At 37.2% G+C, this 26,129-nt stretch overlaps 1 protein-coding gene across 1 annotated transcript; it reads right to left on the bottom strand.

Annotated features, from left to right (window-relative positions):
• Positions 1-14,950: 14,950 nt before the first annotated feature.
• On the bottom strand, positions 14,951-23,290 carry SPATA2 (spermatogenesis associated 2). Its single transcript, XM_015818119.1, has 3 exons — positions 23,110-23,290; positions 18,600-19,018; positions 14,951-17,291 (listed from the first exon to the last, which is right to left on the bottom strand). The coding sequence occupies exons 2-3, from the start codon at positions 18,909-18,911 to the stop codon at positions 16,056-16,058; spliced, it is 1,548 nt and encodes a 515-aa protein (XP_015673605.1). The 5' UTR covers positions 18,912-19,018; positions 23,110-23,290; the 3' UTR covers positions 14,951-16,055.
• Positions 23,291-26,129: the final 2,839 nt, after the last annotated feature.

The raw sequence follows: 26,129 nt of genomic DNA on the forward strand, positions 1-26,129 counted from the left end.
CTTTCCTCCAAGATATTTCAGTGTGTTGATTTTGACATGTAAAGCAACTTGAAGCCCAGATACCTTATAATTAGAGACCAAGATTAATTTGGATTATTTTTTTCCTTCTACAGTTACAAGCCAATGTGATTAGAAGCACCTTTACATACAACAGCTGTTACACAGCAGGGCATAAAAAACATTTTGTTCAATGGAGAAAGGCCACAGTATTTCAGCGTATTGAAAGGGATGTGATAAATGCATTCATTTCTTCTTGACATCTACTCTAGCCATAGTAAAATTTGTAAATCACAGTGATTTAAAAACTAGAGGAAACCTTAAAACCTGATATTTAAAAAGATCCAAGAAAATAATGCATATCTAAGGGTGCTACATCACCTTCAAACTCTTAAAAATCTCACTTGTCTGCCGGGAGTCCTCAACTTAGCCTGGCAATTACAGTTGTACGTTGTGATGTCATAAAACAGGCTACCACGCTCCCAGACCTGTTTTCATAACCTTTTTTGTGATGGTTGTTAAGCAAATGCCATAGCTCAGTGTTTCTCAACCTTGGTCACTTTAAGGTGTGTGGAGTTCAACTTCCAGAATTGCCCAGCCAGCCATGCTTGCTGGGGAATTCTGGGTGTTGAAGTCCACACAGTTTAAAGTGGTCAAGATTGAGAAACACTGCCATAGCTGTTAAGCAAGCCCAGTGTTCACTGTAGGCCATTTTTTGCCAGAAACTGGAAATAAACACCAGTTTCTAGCAAAAGTGTCATAAATCATAGTCATGTGACAGCAGGGTGTTACAAATGGCATTAAATGAGAGCTGGTTGCCAAGTGCCCAACATGCAGTTATGAATGTGTATGTGGGGGGGGAGACATCAATATTTCAAAATTGTATTGTAAGTTCCTTTGGGGGGGGGTCCATTGTTACTTTGAACAAAGTTACTAAGCAATCTGTACATTTGTCTTATAAGATGCAGCCACGCTGTACACTGCAATGGTAAGCAAATTTATCCAAAGCAAAGTCATCAGACTTCAGATTATAAAATCTTGAGTTCTGCTGCAGAAGTCTGTCTCCTTAGGATTCCTGTGAAGTCTGGATGGTTTTTTTTTAAAAGTGTTTGATTGCAAAATCGTTGCAGCTCTTTGTCCCTTGAAAATGGGAAAGGAGAGGAGGAGAATGCATAGCAAGTTGGAGAAAGCAAGACATAGGAAAGTCTTCTTTGGCTCAGACTGGACTCTCATAAGGCCACCTGGATATGCTGAGAAGTAGCTTGTCGCTGGCTCCTTGTGGAACGTTCTGAACACAGGCATGATAAGAGAGCCTCAGTGGCGCAGTGGTTAGAATGCAGTATTGCAGGCTAATTCTGTCGACTGCCCGCAGTTCAAGTCTTACCAGCATAAGGTTGACTCAGCCTTCCATCCTTCCTAGATTGCTAAAATGAGGACCCAGATTGTTGGCGGCAATATTTGTATTTGTATCAAACTGTTTTTAAACTGGCTGTAAGCCGCCCTGAGTCCTCCGGGAGAAGGGCAGGGTATAAATATAATAAATCAAATTAAATCAAATCAAATATGTAAACCACTTAGAGAGCGCTGTAAAGCACCGTGAAGTGATACATAAGTCTAAGTGCTATTGCTATTAAACGGGTCCAATTCTGCTTAGGTACTATTTTGAGATCAGTTGATGTCAGATAGGTGCTGCTACCTTCTAAAAGAAGTTCTTATTGGGTTTTTTTTCCTAATAATTTTTTCCCCATAAAGCTCCATAACAACAGTGAAAACTATAATATAATACAGAGGTCCCCAACCTTTTGGGCACCAGGGACCGGTTCCATGGAGAAAGGTTTTTCCACAGACCGGAGGGTGTGTGGTTTTGTGTGCTTCCTGCATCCCGTGGATGGGGCTTTGCTTGTTTCTGTGGCCCAGTTGCTGGCATGCCGCAGCCCGGTACTGGTCCATGAACTGGGGGTTAGGGACCCCTGGTATAATAGGTTGACTCAACCTTCCATCCTTCTGAGGTCAGTAAAATGAGGACCTAAATTGTTGGGGGAAATATGCTGGCTCTGTAAACCACTTAGAGAGGGCTGTAAAGCACTGTGAAGCAGTGTATAAGTCTAAGTGCTATTGCTATTCCTATTTCTGCATTTCAGCTTAGCGTGTTCTACTTGTACAGTAAACAGAGAAAAGAGTACTCTGGAATCTTGGATCAAGGGAGGTTCTGTCCTGCAGGGCAGGACAGGAATACATTAATTTGGGATTAGGCCTAACTTTTTTGTGTAGGGTTGTTGTTGGTTGTTGTTTGTTTTTTTGCATGCTTCAGGGAAGTTTGAAAATAATAAAATAAAATCAGTTCTCTGAAGAGATTTAATGGATATATATTCATTCACGATTCTTTTTTTCTAAAATGAAATTTTAGAAAATTAGTAAATTTCTGTGCTAAGCTTTGCAAAAGGATAAAGAGACATTGGAGCTGTTTGACATGCTGTTTCAGTAGAAGGTTTCTGCTTCTTGGAACAAGGCTTAAGAGAGTAAAGAAAGCTAGTGACACAATCCTCACAGGACATACTGGCTGAGGATTACAATATGTGAGTCAGGAAGCATGATGATCCTGCAAAGGACATCAAAAAAGCATCAGTTTAGTGTGGTCCTTTAAATAATATTTGAAGACTCCAGTTTCTTATTTGCTATTTGAATGAAGACTCATCTTATCCTACTTTAGACTCTGTTTTGACAACGGTCTTGATGTAACCAATCTCTAATTCAGTCAGACCTCTTTACTAATTATTCTAGAAGGTAGAAATCAGGCCAGAAGCCAGGATTTTGTGAGTAAGAGTCACTGTAATGGAAAAGCTTGATTTTTCATCAATCTTTTCTGTCCAGATTTTTTTCTTGCTGGACAATAAACAATAAAAGTCAATAATTATACAAACAACTGGTACAGGTATTTCCAGGACACAACAAACTGGGTAGGATTAGTTTAACCCCATGCATGATTAGGTCTGTTTAGGGTTAATTTTAACCACCTAATAACTGCAGCCTGACTAAGTCAAGTAAGGTTTTTTTGGTATTTCCACAAGGCACAATTACTCTGTTAATCCAATTAAGTATGTTGTGGAACAGATTCTATCTATATAAAGTAGTCATATCAGATTATCTTTCTATTTCTACCGCAATAATGCAATGATCCCAATCCAAATTGAGCCACTGTGGACTTACAATTAAATAAATACAAGCAGGATAGGATGAGTATTGATACTTTTGAACATTACGGTTGGAGAAGAATCTAGAGAATACCGTGGATTACGAGGAAAACAGAGAAATGGATCATTGAGCAAATCAACCTAGCGTGCTCAATAGAAGCAAAAATGACCAGGCTCAAATTATCCTTTTTTTTGGCAAATTATGTAAAGACACAGTTCACTAGAGAAAGCTCAAATGCTGGGAAAGATAGAAGAAAAGAGAAGAGAAAGAAAACCAGCAGAAGCTGGATGGACTCAGTTACAGTGGTGATGAGTGCACCATTGAAAGACCTGAAAGGCCAGATTAGGGACAGATAGCCATGGAGAAAATCTATGTAATCTCTGAGAGTCAACATTGACTTGGTGGCACATTATCATAATCTAACCAGAAAGAACTGTGGTTTGTATTTTGTCTGGTGTAACTCTCATGCATGCTCCAACTGTAGAAAGTCTTCTATACTTCTGGTTTCCACGAACCTCATTTCAGCAGTATAATTTTCAGCAAAAAGAGAATAATTTTATTGTTGCTATTGGTAAACAATGGAAGGTATGGAAACATTGCAAATCTATGGCAATGTCCCCATATGTCTATCAGTAAGACCGGATTATTTCTCTGATGCAAAGTGTTTGTTGCTAAGGCAAAACTTTTTTCTTGCTGGACAATAAACAATAAAAGTCAATAATTATACAAACAACTGGTACAGGTATTTCCAGGACACAACAAACTGGGTAGTTATGTGGCATCAAAATGATATAGTTCCACTGTGTCCTGATGTCATATTTGGATTTTTGTTTTAACAATTTGACCTATACTCAGTAAACCTACTTAGCATGTCAGTAGATAAAGATGGACACAATATTGAAGTAAAGAGAAAATTTATCCTAAGGCAGAAAGCAATGACAAATTTGGACAGGATTGTGAAGGATAAGGATATATCAATGACAACAGAGATCAGACAAGCTAAGGCAATGGTCTTTCCAGAGGTAATGTATAGTCTTGAAAGTTGGCACTTGAAAAAAAAGTGAGAGAAAGAAGATAGATGCCTTTGAATTATGGATTTAGAGATGTTTACTAAGAGTACCATGACTGCAAGAAGAGCCTATCAATCAGTCTTGGAGCAAATAAAGACTGACTGCTCCCTTGAGGGGATATCAGCAAATAGAAACTCACATATTCTGGATGTGTAATGCAGGTGGACAAAGAATGAGAAAAAAACAATTATGCTTAATAAGCTTGAGGGAAGTAGAAAAAGAAAACAGGTAATTAGACAGATTCAAAGCATTACTGAGCCGTCCTTTAACTTTGGTCTAAATTTTATTTTAATTTTATTCTACAAAGGTTTGATTGTTAAATTTATACCTGCCTGCTACTGGCATGCCAAAGCAACTTATAATATAACATTAAAGAACACTAAACATCAACAATTAATCAGTCAATTGCAGCACCATAAAGAAAACGCAACAATAGTAAAATCATAAAAGTAAATAAAAATCATACACAATATAAAACCAGCAAAACAAAAAGATGCAGAGAACTTTTTTTATAAAAATAGAGATTCAGATTTCTCTTGCAATCAGTGAATAAAATGTGGAATAGAGAATATTTATTATAAATCTGGCTTCTATGTTCTGAAGACATTACAATAATTTATTTAGGAGGTATACTCAAAGCAGGGATCACAAAATGCAGAACAGCCCTCTCTGGAAAGGGCAAAAAGTTGATAAATCAGACACAGGTGAAAGAGGGGGCCCTTGTCAGCATCTCACCTGAGTAGTCAAGATGGTGTGGGATTGAAAGCACTCCAGCCTGAAAACCTTACCTTTCAAGGGAACGCAACCCCATTAAGATCTGTCCTCTCTAATCAGAATTATCCCCAACTTCCAAACCTTTATATTTGTCTGTACTCAGTTTTGGCTAGTTATGCTTTATTTACATCCCGATCCAGTCCAAGCAAAAGAAGATAGAAAGGAGAAAGCTATTTTGGTGTCATCCATGTTCCACCTTCGCTGATGATTCTCCTGAGGCTTCAAATAGATATTGAAGAACACAGCAAAACATTCTAGGGGTAGACTAGAAGAAATATCTCAGTACTAACATTCCTCAAGATATGATTGGAACCAAGTTAAGCTGTGACTTTAACCCACAACTCCATCAAGTGTTCTTGGAGGATAACATGATTGATGGTATCAAAAGTGATTGAGAAATTCATGAGCATGAAGAGGCACATATTCTATGGTCATGCTTCCTTAAGAGATCATTCATTTGAGTTACCAAAAGCATTTCCACAACATGCTCCAGCCAGAAGCTGGACTAAGCTGGATCTTGGTAATCAGTAGTATACAGGAATTTCAAGAGTTGCCCAGCCACCACCAGCTCAACTTCCTTGGGCAAAGAGCAGTAACCTAGAAACTGCTCTGTAGCTGTTAAAAACAGAAGAATCTAAGTAAGTTATTTTTTTTAATTGGGAAAACAGCACTAACTGTTTCAAAGAAAATGACATCAACCCCAGAAGAGAGAGGCAACAGTAATAGAATAGCACCTTAAGTAGTGTCATCCCAGTAGGAACCAGCCAAGAAGGAGGCAGAAAGACAGGAAGTGATCGGAGCTTGCTAACCACCCTGCGCATATCTTCAAGAGAAACTGGTGAAAACTGATGCAATAAAGTCAGACAACCTAATGTGTTGATCTCCCCCCTGCTGTCTTCATTAACAGTGTGTTCAGTCTTCTTCCAGATGTTGTTCGTCCATCGATTTCGATGAAGAAGGCAGGTCATGTGGAAGTAATTCAGTTGCCTGTCGTGCCTCCTGTACACTGCCCAGGTCTCACTAGCATACATCAGGGTAGTTAGCACTATCTTCCAGATAGAAGTAACTTCAAGTACAATTTTGCAAACCCATCATAGTTGATCTTTGTAGGTGTAAGAAAGCTTCCCACAACCATACAGAATGCTTCTGCGTCTGCCCAAGAAAACAGTTTTCTTGAGGGATTTTCAGTAGATGTCATGATGGAGGAGAAAAACAGACTTATTACTAAAGACAGATGAAAATTGTGGGCATTCATCTATAGAGTCACCAGGAGCTGACTTTTCAACATCTTTTTTTTTTTAAAGCTTCCCTGCTAAACCATTTCAATACTCTCTGATATTAGACTGCCATCTACAGGACTTTTCAATAATTTTATCTACACAACATAGCCACAGTAGTTTATTTTAGAAGTTGTAAAATCCATTTTCCATACTAGAATTTGCTTGCCAAAATTCTAATTTAAATTATCTTCAGGGTATAGTTTTTCCTGACCTTACTCTTACTAAAAAGTCCTTCAGAATTTTTTTGGAGGGGAGGATATAAAACGATTGAATTTGGCACAATAATTTTATTACAGTCTTAAAAAGCATTAATTTTCAACCTGTTTCATTTCTACTCCATATTAAATCTCTATGGACTTAATGTAATTTACTCTCACTTAAATATATGTAGGACTGTAACCTATATACCATCCGTCAAATACAAAGATGAACAAATTCCAGGTGACCATCTTAAAATGGATGATAATGTGACTCAAGAACCTTGAAATTTTTAACAAATTTGATAAACTAATATAAATACCTTCCCTGATAACAGGGGACCAACTCTACAAGTTGTGAACTGCATTCCCCCTGGGGGGGCACCCTTCACCCCTCTAACAAAACCTGATGGAAGCTGCTCCAATTATCTCTGAGCAAACTTGAGCAAGAGGGCTAGCGAAGATGGAAGGAGCATCCTTGCAGTTCCTTTTCCTCAGACAATCAGAATAGAAGTAGCATGAATTGAAATGTAGCATGGTAGAGAAAAGCGATGGTAGCATGCATACCCTTCATGGCTCGAGAGCAGGTTATCAGAGGGACCGTCTATTGCTGGTCATATCCACGTGACCCACTAGAGCTGGGAGGTAAGGAATGTTGCAGGTCCTATCCCCTAAGGAAGTACATCTGGTGTGACCCGGAAGAAGGGCCTTTCTGTGGTGGCTCCCTTCCTTTGGAACATCATCCCTGCAGAAATTAGACTGGCCTCCATTTTGACATTCTTTCATAAGGCCCTGAAGACTTGGTTTTGCCAGTGGGCCTGGGGAACCCAGAGTGTGAGGGAGCCCATCAAATGGCTTATTTGACTGTGTGTTGTTGCCAGGGGTGGGTAGGCAGATGGTGTTATTGTTATATTATTATTATTATTATTATTATTATTATTATTATTATTATTATTATTATTATTATTATTATTATTAATTTTTATACTGTTTTTATTGTTTGTAAACTGCCTACAGTTTGCTGTGAGTGAGTAGGTGGCTATATAAATTTTCTAAATAAATACTTGCAGGACATTTTGGAAAGCAGTATCTGACCTATGGATTGCCATAAATTTCCTTGGATTACAATTTCTAAGAAACATTCCAATTTGGAGGACCCTAGTCACAATAAAAGCAAATGTTTGCTCTCCTTGTCATCTGTGGAGGAATGGTTCACTTAGTCTGCATGCCAAAAACTCCATATTCAATCCCTGGCATCCCTAACTTAAAAGGTCCATAGAGTACATGATGGGAAAGGTGTCTTCCTAAAACCTTGGAGAACTACAGGGAGAATGAGAATCCAGGTTAATCTATTATTAACCAAAGGATTATAGATCTTAGCTATGAAAAAAATAGTCACTGGAAGGATGGGTAATTTGGTCTTACTTTGCTTCCTTATGAAGTAAGAAAACCTTGGTCCAGAGATTATTACTTTCTAGCAACTAATGGACTATTGCAGTTGAGCGCCTATACATTTCAACCTCTCCCTCCATGCTGTAGCTCTTACCTCTTGCCTGATTGTCCTTGTTTCCTTTCATAAAGAACTTGAGTTTGCATTCTACATTAACTCCTAGTGATCCTGAAAGGCAGAATCCCAGAAACTGGATAATGAGAAGAAAAGATCCGTTCACTACCATTGATGGAATCATTTGATTCCATTGCCTTTGACCAAATAAGCAAATTAAGGCCATTACATGAATAAATCACAGCTTCTGTCATACTACTAATCAAGTCATCCAGCCAAACACTTCCTACAAAAGCCTCTCTAAAACTCATCTGAACAATATAGGAAGCACTCCATATCATTATAGCTGTTATAGTGATGATTATGATTATTCCAGTCCAAGGATACTAAAGCGTGAAGCAAATTGCAGAAGATGGGTAGTGTATTTAAGAGGCTGTAAAAGGAGCAAATTTTAATGGTCTGAGAGTTTTGGCTGATATGTGTGCTTATAGGAAGAAAATTTCCATCCAAATCTGCTTGAAAGCAAACAGAATGGAAAAATTCGCCTGGAAGCAAGCCAGTGTAAAGATATTGATAATTCAGAGGAGGAAAAGCATTCAGTAATATGTGGGAGGATCATTACTCCTTTTGGAAAAGGGAGACTATACTTATTTTGAAACTGAGCAGCCACTGTTTCAGAGAAAGTTCAGCTCCCAGACAATATCTATACTGTGTACATTAGGGTTTCTTCAATTAACTTAATTTTCTTGGTTGGGAATCCATAAACTACACCACACTAGGATAAAATGTGATAGTTTAATGGGAATTCAGCCATAATAAGATCCAAATTATAAAATAAAGTTCCTGCTGGGAGCATTAGTGGCCAGAACATAGGTTGGGATATGATTAGCTGTAAAAATACTGTTTATTCTTCTGCAGTAAATATTGATACATTTGATAGACTCTGGAGTCTAGTCATTACGAAGCCTGTAATCTAACAGGGTTGAAGAGGATTCACTTCAGACTCACAGGTGGGAAACTGACAATTTGGTATATACACACAGTCTTTTCTTCTACAAAACTCTCTCCAATCTATGGCTCATTGGCTTTTCACTTACAATTAAATCCAAGGTTCAGATAGCTTTTCAGGCAAAATACAAAATGAAGGAAATATGGCGGGCCATTCTACTATTCTACTATCCAGGAGTATCAAACTGCCGGCCTCCACATCATGTGGAGTTCATGCGCACCCCAGCTCCAGCAATGCGAAAAAAGTCGTGATATGTCACGACACCTCACGTGACACGGTGAGTTTGACACCCATATACTATACCATAGTGCTTAGATTATTAAAATGGGAGAGATTGATCACTAAATCCACATTTTAGCCATAAACACTTTGGATGCAAAGTTGTCACCAGTAAGTACATGAAAGGAAGAAGTAACAATATGGTGCCTCACCGTATCAGAGGATGATGCCCAGGGACCTCCAAATTTCATGTTAACAAATTAAGAAGAGCTAGCTCATATCCCTCTGAGCTCACAAGAGATTTGAGTCATTTTAAAATTTGACTTACATACCTTTGTTGTTTTGGCCCCCTTGACATTGCAAAAAACACAGAAAAGTGTCCATTGCTTGAAACGTTTGCTGGTCTCTGAAAAAGACCATTTTGAATTTCTGAAGAAAAGGATAAAGCTACAGTAAAGAAGGAACGTCAGGCTGCTTCTATATTAAAGATAACCCCATTGCCACTGAGTGTTGAATGCTTCACAGAAGGTAGAATTTCTTGTTCAGTTTACTGTCTGCTATGAAGTGTCTCAAGCAGAATACAAAACAAAGAAAATGGTCACATGATCAAAATTCGGGCGCTTGGCAACAGGCGTGTATTTATAACAGTTGCACTGTCCCGGGATCATGTGATCACCATTCGTAACCTTCTCATTCGGCTTCCGACAAACAAAGTCAGTGGAGGAAGCCCGATTTGCTTAACAATGGAATGATTCACTTAACAACTGAAGCGATTGGCTTAACAACTGTATCAAAAAGATAATGAGGCACAACTCACTTAACAACTGCCTTGTTTAGCAACAGAAATTTTGGGCTCAATTATGGTTGTAAGTCAAGGACTACCTGTACTTATTCTTTAGTAGAAAGACACATTTTGTTAAAACTGTAGGAAGTTGCTGTCCACTGGAAGATTATTTTGCTCAGATTAAAGGACATAACTGCTTGATATCATAAAGTTGAAAAGCAAATCAGGTTTTTTTGAAGTTAAAAAAGTCATTGGATGTTCTTAGATCCTGTTTGTCCTCCCTTGTGTCTCCCCAGAATTACATATTTGTTTATTCATGCATGAATACACCTGTATGATAGGACACTTAGTCCCATTTCCATGCTTTCTTCCTATGGGAGAAGACCAGTTAAAATCCCTTTTCCAACTCCTCTCCACTGATGTACAAATAATGCTTGTAGTAAACAACAGAGATAAAGACTCCAAACATGCTACTATCAAGCAGTTTCCTTCACCAAGGAGCCAACCGAATCAGTGTCTGTCTTTACCAGCTATCCATGGTAACTTTAAAAATAAATATAAGGCTATGCATCATATTAACATATGGAAACTTTTATTTTAAAAAATAAGCATTCTTGTCCATTGAGTAGGAATCATAGCAATCCTGCACTTAAAGTTCCGTATTTTGACCCCATGGAGTAATCTTTCCCGCCTTGTGTTCATTGAATGTGTTGGGACAATAACTCTCAGAATTCCCAGCTGACAGGAAGTTGTTTTGAAGAATAGATTTGGACTTTTTTCAATCAATTATTGATGGACAGAGCAAGAGGTCTCTTCCTGGAGATCTTCCAGCAGAACCTAGCTACTCTTCTGGTAGAGATTCTTTAATTTTAGGTTTCCTGCTCTGAAAGTTGGCCCCTTCCAAAATTCAGGATTCTGTTTTACCATTGTGATAATGGTGATCATCACTGAAACCCTTTTTTTATCCTTCAAATGTAAATTAGGCAGTCATATGATGTGATTGTGTTTACATCTAAGGCAGAAATGTATTAATTGGGCATTCGTGCCAGCATTCAACAGAATTACAGAATAACAGTGTTCAAAGGAACCTTGGAGGTCTTTTATTCCAACTATTTCAGACAAATATTTGTCCAATTCTTCTTAAAAGTGATGGAGCACCCACAATTTCTGAAGGCAAGTCATTCCACTGATTAATTTCTCCAGGTTGGTTTTCTCCTTGATTAGTTTCCATCCATTGCTTTTTGTTTTGACTTCAAGATAATGGGCATCCCAATGTTTTTGGGTTAAAAATAAATGTTGTTTTCTATCAAATGTCACCAGCCATCAAAAATAGAAACCTCTCAAAAGGAGGGCCTCTAAATTTGGGTTTTGTGTCACCGTTGCTCCTGCAACTAACAAGTCCAACTTATTTTATAAGCAGCTATTATTACCACATGAATCTTAAATGGGCTTTTAAAGTAGAAATTATCACAGCGCCCTGTTTGTTTTGAGTCAATGACAACCAAAACCAAAGGGTAGACACATCCTATGTATTGGTGCACAAGTAAGAGAGTATATAATACTCCTTATAATTGCCTATAAAGTGCACAATCTGGTCTTATTAGTCTGGATCTTGGAGCAGATGAGGATGAAAATCTAAAATATATGGAGGGCAACATATAGCTTTCTAACAGAATATAACATGTGCACAATGTATATGATCTATAACTAAAGAAATGCCAAAAAAGCAGTGGTGTGCAGATTAGTCTATAAACTGGCTGGCAAATAGTTACTGTATTAGAGTTCCCAGTTTACAAAAGTATCCACAGAGGGTGAATGATGGTAAATATGAAGCAAGTATTATGCTGTTACAACACTTGTTTATCATTTTTGGAAAAAAATATCAGATCCTACATGTGCCTCTAGTTTATATGGAATAGTGTGAACTTGTTTGGGATAAAACTAGATTTTGCTTGTTTGTAGCATAGCATTCTGATTAAAATGCACCTAAACTGACTGGCACTATAGTTAACATTAGGAGAGAATACTGCAGGGGCCAAGAATTAAGTCTGGTAATTTAGTCTATACCTTTCTTATTAAAGTGTTAAATAAAAGCTTCACTGACCAAAGCTATGATGGGCAGCAGAGTTCCATATTTAAGGAACCATTTAGTGAAAAACCATGTAACATTGAAGGCTATAATTTGGAATGTAATGTAAGAGGAGTAAATGGCAAAGAGCATGAATTAACAAATGAAATGAAAGAAACAAAAATATATTGTATTTTGTGGGGTATCTGAGGAAACTAAGGAAGGTGATTTGATCTTACAGAGCAGAATTGATGAATGTATTTAATTATCAAAAAGATAAATTATATATTAGAAAGTATAAATTGGTGACATCTAGATTGAAGTGGCTGTCTACGATAGAAAGAATCCATTGGGTGCAATTGTTGCATGTTGCATTTTAGCTAATGGAGATAATGAAAGAATTGGATACAAATTTGGAGTAAAATCGTGAAACATTATGAATGTAAATCAAAAACAAAAATTTATTCTGCTAGGTGACATGAACTGATGGATGGAAACGAGATTACAGGAACACCTGATTCAGCTGTAGTACGGGTGTATTCTTACAATAGATAATAAATTGGATGACGTCCAAGATCTCTTTCAACTCTTACATTTTGATATGATTCATTTGGAGACCCAAAAAGAATGAGGGTTAGTTGGCATCAACTGTTTTTAAAAAGTGTGTTTTGAATATGTAGCGTAAGCATGATTTTATCATACTGTATGTAAGCAAGACGAAAGGTGTTATTGCTTATGATGAAAGGACACAAAGGCAATGAATTGTTCTGATTGTGGGACAAACCATATCTTAGTAGTGTCAAGTGTGAACCTGGGGAGCATGGAAGATGAAAGAAATGAAGAAAAAGAGAATTGTGGGATGAAAGGGTATACATCCTCTGCCAAACAAAAGTGTTAGAAAGTCAGTTACTTCCCAATGAATTGAATAAAAAGTGCACATAAGGAAAAAGAATTTATAATTTGTTCAGAACAGAGTGCTACAGAAGTGTGTAGATGATAAAATAACTACAAAATAAGAGAAAAATAGTTGCAAAGAATGTAGTCAAAGACAAAAAAAATGGTTAAAACTAAGAACTATTTTAATCGAACTAAACACATTCTTTGGAAGTAGATGAAAGGACAGGACAAGGAGCTGGGTGGAATTAAAATAAATACCTGTATGAAATAGCAAAATGTACAAACTGTCGGGGAATTGCTAAGAGTACTTGGCAAAGTTCTGACTGAAAGGTTTTAAGAGGTGATAAAGTGCATATCTGGGGAAGCAGAGTGTGGATTTATGCTAGGCTTGTTGTGTGCAGATTCAAGAATGTGATTCATCTGGTTGCTCCCAATACTTCTTGGAGGAAAGTTACAGCATTCTGGAATGGACTTTACTACAGTTCTAGTCCTGACTATTCTGAGAAGCAGCATCACAGTCAGATATTTCATAACACATGTTAAATTAGGTGATGTAATCTCGATGGCATTTTCACTATCCTTAAGAGTATCGAGTTGAATGAATCATTTTCATTTTTAAAATGTCCTTAGTCTTCAAAGGTGGTTGAAGTTGGATTTGGAATCAGTTACCCAAGTTCAAAATAAAGTCCTGCCGCTGTGCCCAATATTTTACTGTGTGTCCAAGATAGTAAGGCGGCATAACTTCCAAAGATTGTGGCAAAAATATGCCTACGCACTGTGGAGCCCTTAGCTATTACATGCTATGTAAACAATATTTCTCACACAAAACATGCCAATGTTAAACTTCCTCTCCTCAAATTCTGAGAATGAGCTTACTCTGTGTACAGAAACTCTGATGTTCTAACAAATCAGATGCCAAGCTGCTACATTTTAAATTAACATATATTTTACTATCTCAATCACAGCAATCTCATACAGTAAGTTACACATAAAAATATATTTAGCATAGTATCACATTTTTCTGAACTACAGGTATTTCATTATAAGTATATACATTGGACTGTTTCATTAAAAGCAAGATAGTTAATCCCTGCTAGGTTCACTGTATAAATTACGTGGCATCACAGTTTTTAGTTAGTGTTATGTGAATAACAACATGGTATCCAAAACAAGAGAAAATTAAAAACTATATAGTATAGAAGCCAGCTAATATCAGCCATGATGCTTTAAAAGGTTAAAGAGAAACTCAATACAACAAAATAAACTATACAGGCAGATTCTTTAGAAAGACTAGATTTGTTTTAAATTTGACATTATATACACATTATTGTATCTACAGGTATATTAATATATACTGATAAAAGCCCATCTATAATTTTGAAAACCTTAATAACTCACATAAGCAATGATTATATTAAGCTTTCTTTGTTGGTGGGAAATAAAATAAAATAGAATGTAGAATGTAGAAAGCCATTTTGATCCTTTTTTCGGATTTTCTTGAGCGTATATCCTTGTTTTGATATTATTTTGCTGTGGCAACTTTCTGTAACAATCATTTGAAGATGTCATTAATGACAAAAAATGTCAGCAAATGTACAAATATTTATTGAATCCCCTTTGAATTGCTGCCCACCCTTGCTAATCTTCTTCCCACCAACCCCTCCCTGCACACTGATAATGTAATCACTGGCCATTCATATAAGTTTCATCACATAAAAGGTGAAAGGATTATATTCTTACAAATCCTAGAATCAACAACCATGCTCTTAAAATGTACAGTTTTAGGTCAAGGATAATGTTCCACAGAATTCAGAATTCAATGCAATGGCATAAAAAGGCTACATAAATGTTAGAGTGACACCTTGATACACTTTGGAGCTAGATCAAATTATGCATTTAAATCTGCCTCCAGGACAGAGAAACCTTCATGTCTGGCAACAGCATTAACTCCTCTCACTTTTTTTTAATATAACCAAATTGCAGTGGAGTGCAGCTATGCAGAGTGTATGTAAACTACTCCCAGAAGTGTGAATGAGAGACAGCATAAGTAAATGTGTGTGTGCTCAACTCTTTCTAATATTGAGTTTAAAGAAAGGTGAAGTTATGTATCCAAATGTTTCTGATTCAGGAAGCAGAATTTCATCCAGTTGGACGGAATAAAGAAAACTGATTTACAGAAACAAGTCTCTATATTAATGGTAATTTGCTGCGGGTCAAATAAAGTACAAAGTAAAATGTTATCTGAAAAAATAACCCAGAGACTTCAATTACATGATCTTACCCATTTTCAAAAGACCACATACTGAATATATTTATTAAAATAAACTACTTCCAAATTATTTACAGTAAAAATAAGAATCTGATACATGTGCAACAGAAGAATCATCGTTGATTATTAGAAAACAGAGCACTCCAGGCATAATGTAACACATACAAAGTGACATCTTTTGAATACTAGAACAGTCAAACAAGAGGAAGTTTTGGCAATGTGGACAATAAAATAAACATTCAGTTTAAAATCTAATGTATATTTTTGACTGGAGCCCAGGAAATGTATGTAAACTTCATTTAAAAAAAAAATGAGTGTGGAGGGGACGAAGTAAGAGTAAACATATGTGTGAATATTTTGTATAAACTACAAACAACTTTACAATGATATGAAATGTTCTTCTGGTTCTTAAGTTGCCCTTTTATTCTGGTGCTATGTTACATAAATGAGGCAAAACCAGCAATAAAAGAACTATGACTTTTTTTTTAGCAAAAGAAAGTAAATTGATTGCCTGGTTCTGAAAAAACAAACCAACAAAAAGAAGTGCTTCTCTTCCTCATCTAAATGGAAAAGCAACTAAAAGTTGCCTAAAAAGAGTAGCAGCATCAACTACACTATAAACCTGTATAAAACCACATCATCGGGATTGGCACCTATGCTGTATATACTATTAATAGGGCATATCTGTTTCTCTTCTCTTAAAAGTTTGCTAAAATACTTATCAGCATATTTGTGTTTTTAGCCCTTTTACCCCAAAATAAAGGATTCTGAAAAAATATTTTTTTTAAAAAAAAATTATCTATAAACCAGGTGCGAGAGCGGATTTGATTTGTAGTTTAGTTGATTGTTTGGCAAAAACCTGTGAACCTCACTTTTTCGACAACAGGGATCATAATTGTAAGCGTTGAGGCAAGCATCACAGGAAACTTTAGAACAATAAGTGCATGTGTTGGTAGCTCCTGAACGGTTGCAAAAGCCACAGCGAGAAGAACCCAAAGCTTTGGATTTCGAACTGTGAGATGCTCGCTCTTGAGTCTGTAACATGTATTGTGGCTTCTCCCTTCCAGAAGATCCAGACGTACTTTCACCTGAAAGTGATTTGAGTGAATAGTTGCTTTGTTTTATTGCTGGACATTCTTGTCTGCAGATGAGCACATTGTCACATTTTTGGCAAATGGAGGTGCTGCAAGATAATCCGCAATTTTGGCACTTAAGGGAAGAGGTCTCTTTGGCTAGATGTGCACGTTTATGGTAACTTGGATTGGCATAATTTTTGAGCAGCCATACATCATGTTTAGAAGACTCTTGTCTTTTAAACATGCTTCTAGAATCAGGGTCAGTATATAAATCTAAATCATCTTGAGGGGAATAGTAAGTACCAAACGGCATACCTGTTCTTAATATGCCATTGGTGTGGGATGAAATTGGTAAATATTCTTCAGTACATCCATGTAGAGAACTTGACATGGCTAGGAGGGATGGTGATGGTCGAATTATTTCATCTCTAATGTCATCTTCAGTATCAACCAAAATGGGCTCTTTCCGGAAACTCAATGATGCCATCAAAGGTGGCTTCTTACTATCCAAGTAATTATCATATGTGTCCACTGATTTAGAAGGCTTGCTAACTTTGGGTTTGAAATAATCTTTAGAGCCTCTTTCACTGGCAGATTTCTGAAGTACCATTCGTGACATGGAAGTGTTTAGATTCTCTTTGCATTCAGCACGGCGTTTCAAGGCATCTGAACAGCCACGAACATCATCATTGCTATTTTTTCTCTCCTTTACAATGTCAAGTTCAGAATAACCTTTTTCCTTCACCTGCAAGTGAATTTCAATCAACTGTTCACATTCTGTTTTGGCCAGAAACAGTTCAAATGATACCATCTTGACTTGAAAGGTATCAACCAGGTCTTTGAGCTTATACATAGTTCCAAGTTCTTGAACGTATCCCATCAAGTTTAATATCTGTTTTATATCCTCATCAGATAATGTAGACTTTACATAATAAACAAAAGGTCCTGTATAAGTCTAAAAAAAGGGAAGAGAAAATATTTATGCATATATTAATGAAGCCAAATATAATTTTGAACTACTTATATATATATATATATAAAACACTTCAAGAGATGTCTTAGACTATAAAGACTTCTTGGGCACTATCCAAAAGAACTGTATTGATAAACTATCAAACTTAATATTAATCAAATATTAAGCCATATTAATTTATATCACAGTACATCAATATCAATAATATGATAATCAACCTCAATAATTGGTAAATTGGGTTGTAGATTCAAACTGAAGCCAAACTTTATTCTAGTGGTGAATTATCAGTTAAGAGCGATAAAGCATTTTGGAACTGAATGCTGTTTCAGAAAATTCTTGGGAGTGAGTAAATGGGATAACTAGAGATTTTTTTGCTCCTATTATTTTTTATCAGAACCAGAGGTTGCTTAAAGCTTTTCTATAACGGACACTGAAATTCAAAGAACATTTGACAACAGGAGTTGAAACTTTACTCATTTAGCAACCATAACTGGGCTCGGCAACTCGATCTTTAAGCAAAGCAGTTGCAAAGTGAAACTTCATCTGTTTATGATCTTATTTCACTTTTCTGTCACTTTATAGACCTGCAAAGGTCATAAATGCGAGGATTGGTCATAAAGTCACTTTTTTAACCACTGAAACTGAGAACAATTGCTAAACAAGACATTTTCTAAAGAAGAATTGCCTGTCTTACTAGAAGTATAGCATCAGCTTAGATTTTGGAGACTCAGGCCCAAGATACGGTGGTTTATCAACTTCAGTGTTATAAAAGCCTTTTAGTAGGGACAGAAAACCTGTGATACTCCTTCATCACTAACAAGGGTGGTTGGGATTGCTAGGAATTGAAGCCCATCTGTATCTAAAGGGCCATAGGAATTTTTTAATCTCTCCTTTACACGGAAGGATCAGAATACCATTCATTCAATTTTACTTCCATGTAAATGTCAGCATTACCAGGAAAATCTGGGATAAAAACATCTGTGTTTCCCTTGAGAACGTATTGTAGTCCACTTTTTAAAATCTTTGATGAAATATTTCTGCCAAAGAACTAACAGGAGAACATTACCGAATGTTCATATGTCAAATTATATTTCTCATCTGCATCTTATTTTTAAAGCATTTTCATTTCCTTTTTAGAAAAGAACAAAGAAAATAAGAAGTCAGCAAAAAGGATAGATAGCGCAATGCCTTGGTAATATGAAGCACTATGGAAGATTCTTCAGAAATTTCCAAGAAATTCAAGCATACTATACTTCGTTTCCCAAATATGATATATTTGTACAGGCTTACCTTTATATTTTTGAATTCCTTCTTCCAAGGGTAAAGAAAAAGATTAATTCCAACTGATTCTAGCACTTCGAATGCATTCTGGAGTGAATGCAAACTTGAAGCTCTCAAGGATCGAAGTGAATTTTCAGCAATTTCATAAAACTTAATTAACCGGAATCTATAAAAGGGATCAATCTTGGGAAAGCAGAGTAAAGCTGAAGCTGCCATTTGTAGATTGGTAACTGGGCACGGCTTTCTGTCAGAGGTATCCAATTTAGACTCATGGAACTGGACATATTTTCTAAATACTTCGTCTTTGTATTTTGTATCCATCTGGAGTTGGATTTAAGCACGCTCGTGGGCGGCTATCTCATCTCATTCATGGCTCTCTTGAAGCCCACTGATCAAACAGGCAATGTAAGACTGCAGTGGAATAGATTCTAAAAGAAAAGAAAAAAACAAATTACATCATAGTGTCATTTAAATTTCATCAAAAGTATTTTCAACTATTTTTTCTGTCCTATAGAACTAAAGCTTTTTTGAGGATTCCTTTCATTTCAGAATTAAGTATTTCACATGAATCAGCAGAAAGAAAGAATGCTGATTTTTTATCTGGGCCTAAGGGGTTCTCCAGTACTATTGTTGATTGATACCTGATTTTAATTTCATACAGATAAAATAGAATGAGAAGATACTTCAGAAAGGCAAAAAGGCCTACTAATTATATAGCACATAGTGGGTTCAAAATGTTTATTCTTAGCATGTCAATTCTAAACTGTATTTTTACTAATCATTGCAACTCTGGGGGAAAAAAACCTTTGTTATCCTCAGTAGGGGTAGATACAAAATTTGTCATTTTGATGCAAGCGTACCAAATTTGTACTTCCCAATTATATATGCAAATTGAATATACCACTATGCCAGTCAGAATTATATGAATTTTGTGATGCAATGTGTAACGGCATATGAACCCACATACATTAGGAAATGCTCTCCATAAAAATGTCCTTTTTGTAAATGTGCATGCAAATTTGTTTATATTAGGCAAATGTTCATACTTCTACAATATAGAGGAACTGAAGGTTGCAAAAATGAAAAAAAAAACCTATTAAAAATGAAAAAGACATGTTTCATATCCCTAATCTTTAAGCAATCCAATAAACCTTTCTTGTTCTCTTTTGAGAGACAGAGAGCCGCAGCTAATCTAATCTGGATAACAAAGTTACTTATAGCTGTTATGCAGATTTTCCCCACCTTCATCTACCTATTCAAAAAATCCCACTGTATATTGGTTTTAAGAAATATTCTATGGGATCCTGTTTTCTAAGAACCGTTTAACATGGAAAAATGTTGTTTGGTACAATACAGAATGGCCAATATTTAAAATACCGATGCGGTGTAAAAAACCCCCAAATGTATGGTTATAAGATAGTAGATACTAGCTAATAGCTTTATATATAGCTATCATTAAGTCTTTTCCAAACATGGTTTACCTGACTGTATTAAAATAAGTACCTACAAAAAGAATGATTACATCTTGAAAGCTATTTAAAGAGAAAAAAAATCCAAGCACCCATAAAAATCACAATTCTTTCCTGTCTTTTCATTGGAAGCAAATCCCATTCCTTCAGTGTGATCACTGCTAAGTGAAATTGCATCAGGTTAGACCACAGTTGTAATACAACTCACAAATGACATAAGATAATTAAATTGCAAACGAATATTAACGATTATCACCTTTATATCCTGCTGCAATTGTATACAGACTCCCAATGACTGACAATGTGAAAACAATAGCAATACAAATAAAAAATAGAAAAAATAGTAAAACATGAAATAGCATACAATTCAGGTAGGATGAGGGATAAGCCTTAAAACATCCTCTTGAAAAGGTGTTTTCAGGAGATTCTGGAAGGTGGCTAGAGTTGGGGCCAAATGCATTTCTCATGACAGAACCATTACAGAGGGTCAGTCCAATGACAGAAAAACAGTGCCTTTGGGCCTCAGCGTCCCTGATCACATGAAAAGGGAGGGAAGGGTAGGGGCAACTACATTATGAAATAACAACAGTAAGAACTACAGAATAATAGGTTGACTCAGCCTTCCATCCTTCAGAGGTCTTTAAAAGGAGGACCCAGATTGTTGGGGGCACTATGCTGACTCCATAAACTGCTTAGAGAGGGCTGTAAAGCACTGTGAAGCGGTATATAAGTCTAAGCGCTATTGCTATAATGCAGTATGTTTCAAAGGATCAAGACAGGCTTTATAACATTCAAAAAGTCTACAGTTCAAATCTTATTTGATTTGAATTGTTCTATTTTGACTAGACTAGTTTTTATCATAGGTGGGGCAATTTTATCACACCCACACAGAAGTCCCACAAAGTTCAACAGGAATTAGTCCAAGTTTAAAAACTGAAACCTTACACCTGATTAAAAATCTTGAATAAATACTTTTGTTTAAATTGCTTGTATTTTTTTTATCTCACTTCTCATCAACAGTCTCTAGACTTATCATCATTCAGATGTATCATTTATAATGTCTCTACCACTGGGCAGAAACTTGAAACTGATCACAATAGGATTACTCAATAGGTTTAAAAGATAGACATTAAAAAGGTTCCTCCATCCCAGAACATAAACACACCCGCAAAAGAGAATTTTTGATGTTGTCTCCAATACTATGCAATCACTTCAAATATTCAATTTCCATTAAAAAATGTTATTTGCCAAATAAGTACTTTTATTTAGCCTCAGGTTTATCTATTTTTCACCCAGTTATAAGGGTAGCCATTTTAAATGCCTTTCAAATTCTTAATTTAATTAATTAAAGCTTAGTAAATATTTATGGAAAACTGGCAAACTCCTCATACTTCCCACAGTAACAATATTTTGAATTCCTTATATAACTTTTTCTAGTTTTTGTGTGTTTGTTCATTGTCCACAAATATCAGCATACTAAGGAAAAGAGAGGGAGTATGAGAGAATGTATTGCCTAGGTTTATTAGTCTGATTCTAAGTCTTATTTCTCAGTAACACCCATTCTTTTATCCAGACCAAACACCAGGCTGCAAAATACAATTTCAAATCTGGTAAACCCAATTGTCCTCTTTCCTTTGCATATTGTAACACTTTGTATTTAACTTGCCACAGACATTTATACACCCACACACATATTACTGCTTGAATGTACAGGAGTACCTTCATTTTCAAATGAGTATTGTCTAAAATAGAAACATCATTCTAGGCAAAACATTTTTATCACAGAATTTTTTTCTAACAGTGACAATTTTAATTTCTCCCACCATAACATCTTAATTTCACTCTTTCTCTTAATGTAATTATTCTGAAATAATATAAAATTCATATTTATCATAATAACGCCCAAATTATTAGGCTAAGGTGGAAATTTGAAAAAACAAAATTAAAAAAGGTTATGGTAAATTATAGATTATAGTACACTATTTCTTTACCATTGCCAGCAAAATTATTTGGCCACGACCATGGCCACTATCACCAGACGTTAAATATAACTCAAGGGGGAATTTACTTTTAGCTTGACTACTGATGGATCAGATCAGAGTTAAGATAGCATTTTATGATTCAATACCTAGATGTATTTGAGAAGTTCAGAAACACACACAAAGAAGGGTGTTAAATCCATTCCACCATTGCTCTGCTGCAACTATAACTTTCTTACAATACTTTTATAATTTCTTTCTGACCATCCAACTATATTCTAAAAAATAAATCAATTAACAGCTTACCTAACACTAATCATAGCACCACAGATGGCCATGCCCAAGCTATCTTGGCTGATTGCAAAAAAGCTAGTAATCAGAGCTGATTATTTGGAAAGAAAAGTATTGTATTGACTCCCGATAACTGCCTGGACAATTCCCTAAAGTTTTTGTGGGTGGTCGACTGAGCATTCAAAGAGTAGATTGAATGAATGCAATGTAAAGGCACTCTTACCACAGCCAAAACATTTGAAAAGACAAGTGTTCCCCATTTAAGAAGAAGCATACCCTTTCCCAATATATGGCTGCACAAATAACAGTGGAGGCTCCTTTTTAATGAAGAGTTTATTAGCTGCAATATATCTTCACTCATCCGGCCTCCAAGCACGGGATCAAACTGAACAATGAAAATTGTGATTAGGAATCAACGAGAAAAAGTCTCCCTTATTTCAGTACTTTTTTCCATCCACCTTAATCTACATCACATAGAAGCTGCAGCTATTATGGATGGCAAGCAATGCTTCTCACCCGCCATCTCTAGTGGGACTTTGTCTCCCTTTTTATTACATCTCTGTAAAACCCAAAAGAGCGACTAGGAAACGCAGACGGGGAGCCAATATCGTATTTATTCACTGGCCCACCAGACCCCCTTCTGGACCTCTCACCGCTGGGCAGCTGAGGAAGAATAGGCTCTCCCAAACATCTAGCTCTCTTCCTTGGGGATACACGGAGCCAAACCAATCCGCGACCCCAACCAGCAGCCACATCCAATGACGCTCAAGGCGAACCTACCCTTGAGTAAAGCCTAGGACCCGACCGCCTGCTTAGCTGAGCCTCTGACCTCCCTCTTGGCTTTGAGCCCACCGACTCTTCGCCTCCCCCACCATGCAAACTGCGGGGATCCGGCAGCAACAGCCCACCTAAAACCACCGACCAGCAACCGCCTTCGACACTGGCCAGACCGGAAGACACTCAGGACCCGGAAGAACAATCTCTTCTGCTTCGCTCTCGTTCGCTCTCTCTCTCTCTCTCCCGGCCCCCCGGCCTTCTACAGAAACCCGGAAATGGGATTCGTCTTCGTGTCTTGCCGCTGACGCCTTTTTGCTGAGGGCGCAGGCGCAATTTCCCAGGGCTCACAGAGATACTGACACGGGTGACGCGCGTGTAGGCGCATGCATATGATTTCAGTGTCCATGGAGATTCTCAGTCATTGGGACTATGATTTTCAATTTGCGCTCGCTCTGCTGTATTTGCTTTCCAAGCTGAAAGGATGGAAACTGTTGACTATCCAAGACAATAAAAATGCATTGTCGCCTACGTTCCTGAGAGCTTCCTAAATCTTCCTATAAGAGGAGCAGATAAGAACTTCAGTTTTCAGCAACTCTAGCTAGAATGGCCAGTTAAAAAGGATTCTGGGACACGAACTCACTTCCTGTCGTGAGCTCCAGCTGTCTTGAGAATTGCAGTCTAACATCTGATAGTACCAAGTTGGAAGAAAAAGTTACTGGTGGGAAAATGACTACGCTGAGGATATATTTTTGAACAGGGGAACGAATGACAATGTGCATTGTGATTTTACAGTGCAAGGTGTTTATTACTTCCATCTGATGTTGGAACCATGAAAAATACAGGTTTGTGTCAGAATGCACATTTTGTCATTTTTTATTATCATGGTTTGCACTTATGGTAAGGGATAGTGTTGAATCAGAAAAAGCCAACCATATTGTGGGAACCCAGTGTGAATTAATGTTTAGAGGGGTGTGCAAATTAAGAGAAAAATACACTATGTAATTACTGGATTGGATATACGTAAGGGGTTATGTATATATATATGTGTGTATCCATATAGTATTTTTAACATACTGTAACCTCAAATGAAAGCCCTCAAATGCAATTCTGCTGCTACGGAATCTTCTTGAGATGCACTCTGACAATATACCTTACAGTACTGATTAAAATGCCATCCTCTCTTCAGTCCTGTTTTGGAATCATGGTGAATAGAATGCTTTTTATATTTCTCAGTGCCTTCGGTAATGGTCTTCCCTTGCAATTGTTCTCTATCAAAAGGATTATTTTACAAACCATTAGAGAAATGTACCCAAATACATGTGGTCAATGTATGGGTGTGTGGAAGGAGGGCTATTTCATTCTTGGAGCACTGGAAATATTCAGTGAGGGGCCAGCTTGATAGAGTAATACTGATGTTCTTTACGCCTGGCCATGTACTAGTTTGGATTGAGCAGTGATTGGCTGACAGTACTTTCTATGAGTTTCATACAGGCTGAAATTATTGGAGATCTACAGATGGTAAGGACAATATGAAGGAATTAAATATTGGTTTCACAAGCTAAATCTCAACCTCTGTAGTTTATCCATAGTAGTTCAGAGGCAACAGCCGAATTTGGGGAGAAAAGAGGATATATTTGTTTCAATACAATCAAAATTCTGTTACATAAATGAAAAATGTGAGAAAGCAATCCCATTAATGTTTATATTTTTGCATCAGAAGGTACAAAGATTTAGTCGTTAGATCAATTGACAGATGTTACCGTTCTACACAAAATACTCCAAACCCCACGAGTAACAACATAAGTAAAATATTAACACATTATCCATCTCTTAAGCTGATATCAAGAAAACATCCAACAACCCTTTTGGATATTTTAAGTGCTGTTTTCCCTGAGGCCAGAGACAAATGTTGAATATTTAGATAATCTCTAAGAATGTCTGCAGAGAGGTAAGTCCATTTTAGCATTTTAATACTGAGAAAAATTGTTCTGCTTTTAAGGGGCTTTTTACAATATTTGTCCCCGGCCTAGTTCTTCCTAGATGTGTTGAACTTCTACCAATCCCAACCAGCAAGCCCATGCTAAATGTGGAAGATGGGAACTGAAGTCCAATGCATTGAGAGAATACATGGCTGGAGTAAAGTTTTTCCACCCGCTTTGTTCTGACTCTACCTCAATGCTTGTGATTAGTGGCCTGAGGATGTATATGCCATTCTGCTTTGAATCATCCACGTTGTAACTCTTGAATATTTCCTCTGCTTATGACCTGTAGCCCATAGGTCCGAGGTTCTACCACTACCTACCTCTCTCACACAGGGACACGCAGTGGTGAGAGTTGGTCTTGTTTTGTATATTTGCCTGTTGCTTAATCAGGGATCCTACTATTGAATGGTTGCATCGCATCTCATTAAACTTTATCATGGTTTGTTGAATGAGCTACATTTGCTAATACAGAAGCTCACTGAATCGAACTTAGACCCTCTCAGTCCGTTCTGGCTTACAAGGTTCGCATCTCTGTCACGTGATCCACTTCGATATCTTCTCCGCCCCCCCGCCCCAGCTTTTAGCCCAGTGTTTCTCAACCTTGACAATGTTAAGGCATGTGGACTTCAACTCCCAGAATTCCACAGCCAGCATTGCTGGCTGTGGAATTCTGGGAGTTGAAGTCCACATGCCTTAACATTGTCAAGGTTGAGAAACACTGTAAAAGCCTGTCTTGATTTCTAACCACCCGCGCGTCGCTCTCCCCACCTCCGCCTTGACATCAAACGAGCCCTCCTAGGCGTGCGCCTGCGCATTTTTCCGTTGTCGCGCGTGATAGGCGCGGCCAAACTAGATCTGGCCCTTTGAGGCCGCCGTCGTTGCATGTGCTGTAGTTTCGCGGTAGTCCTTCTGTGAGACTGCCAGAGTGGCTTCGCGGAAGTCATTCTGGAAGATGGCGTTGGCCGAAGCGAATGCTCGGTTGCCGGAGGGTGCGACTGGGGAGCGAGCGGATCCGCTTTCTCGCTTCACTTGCCCGGTCTG

The sequence above is a fragment of the Protobothrops mucrosquamatus genome, unplaced genomic scaffold, assembly GCF_001527695.2.
Source record: "Protobothrops mucrosquamatus isolate PMUCROS unplaced genomic scaffold, P.Mucros_1.0 scaffold682, whole genome shotgun sequence".
Lineage (NCBI taxonomy): Eukaryota > Metazoa > Chordata > Lepidosauria > Squamata > Viperidae > Protobothrops > Protobothrops mucrosquamatus.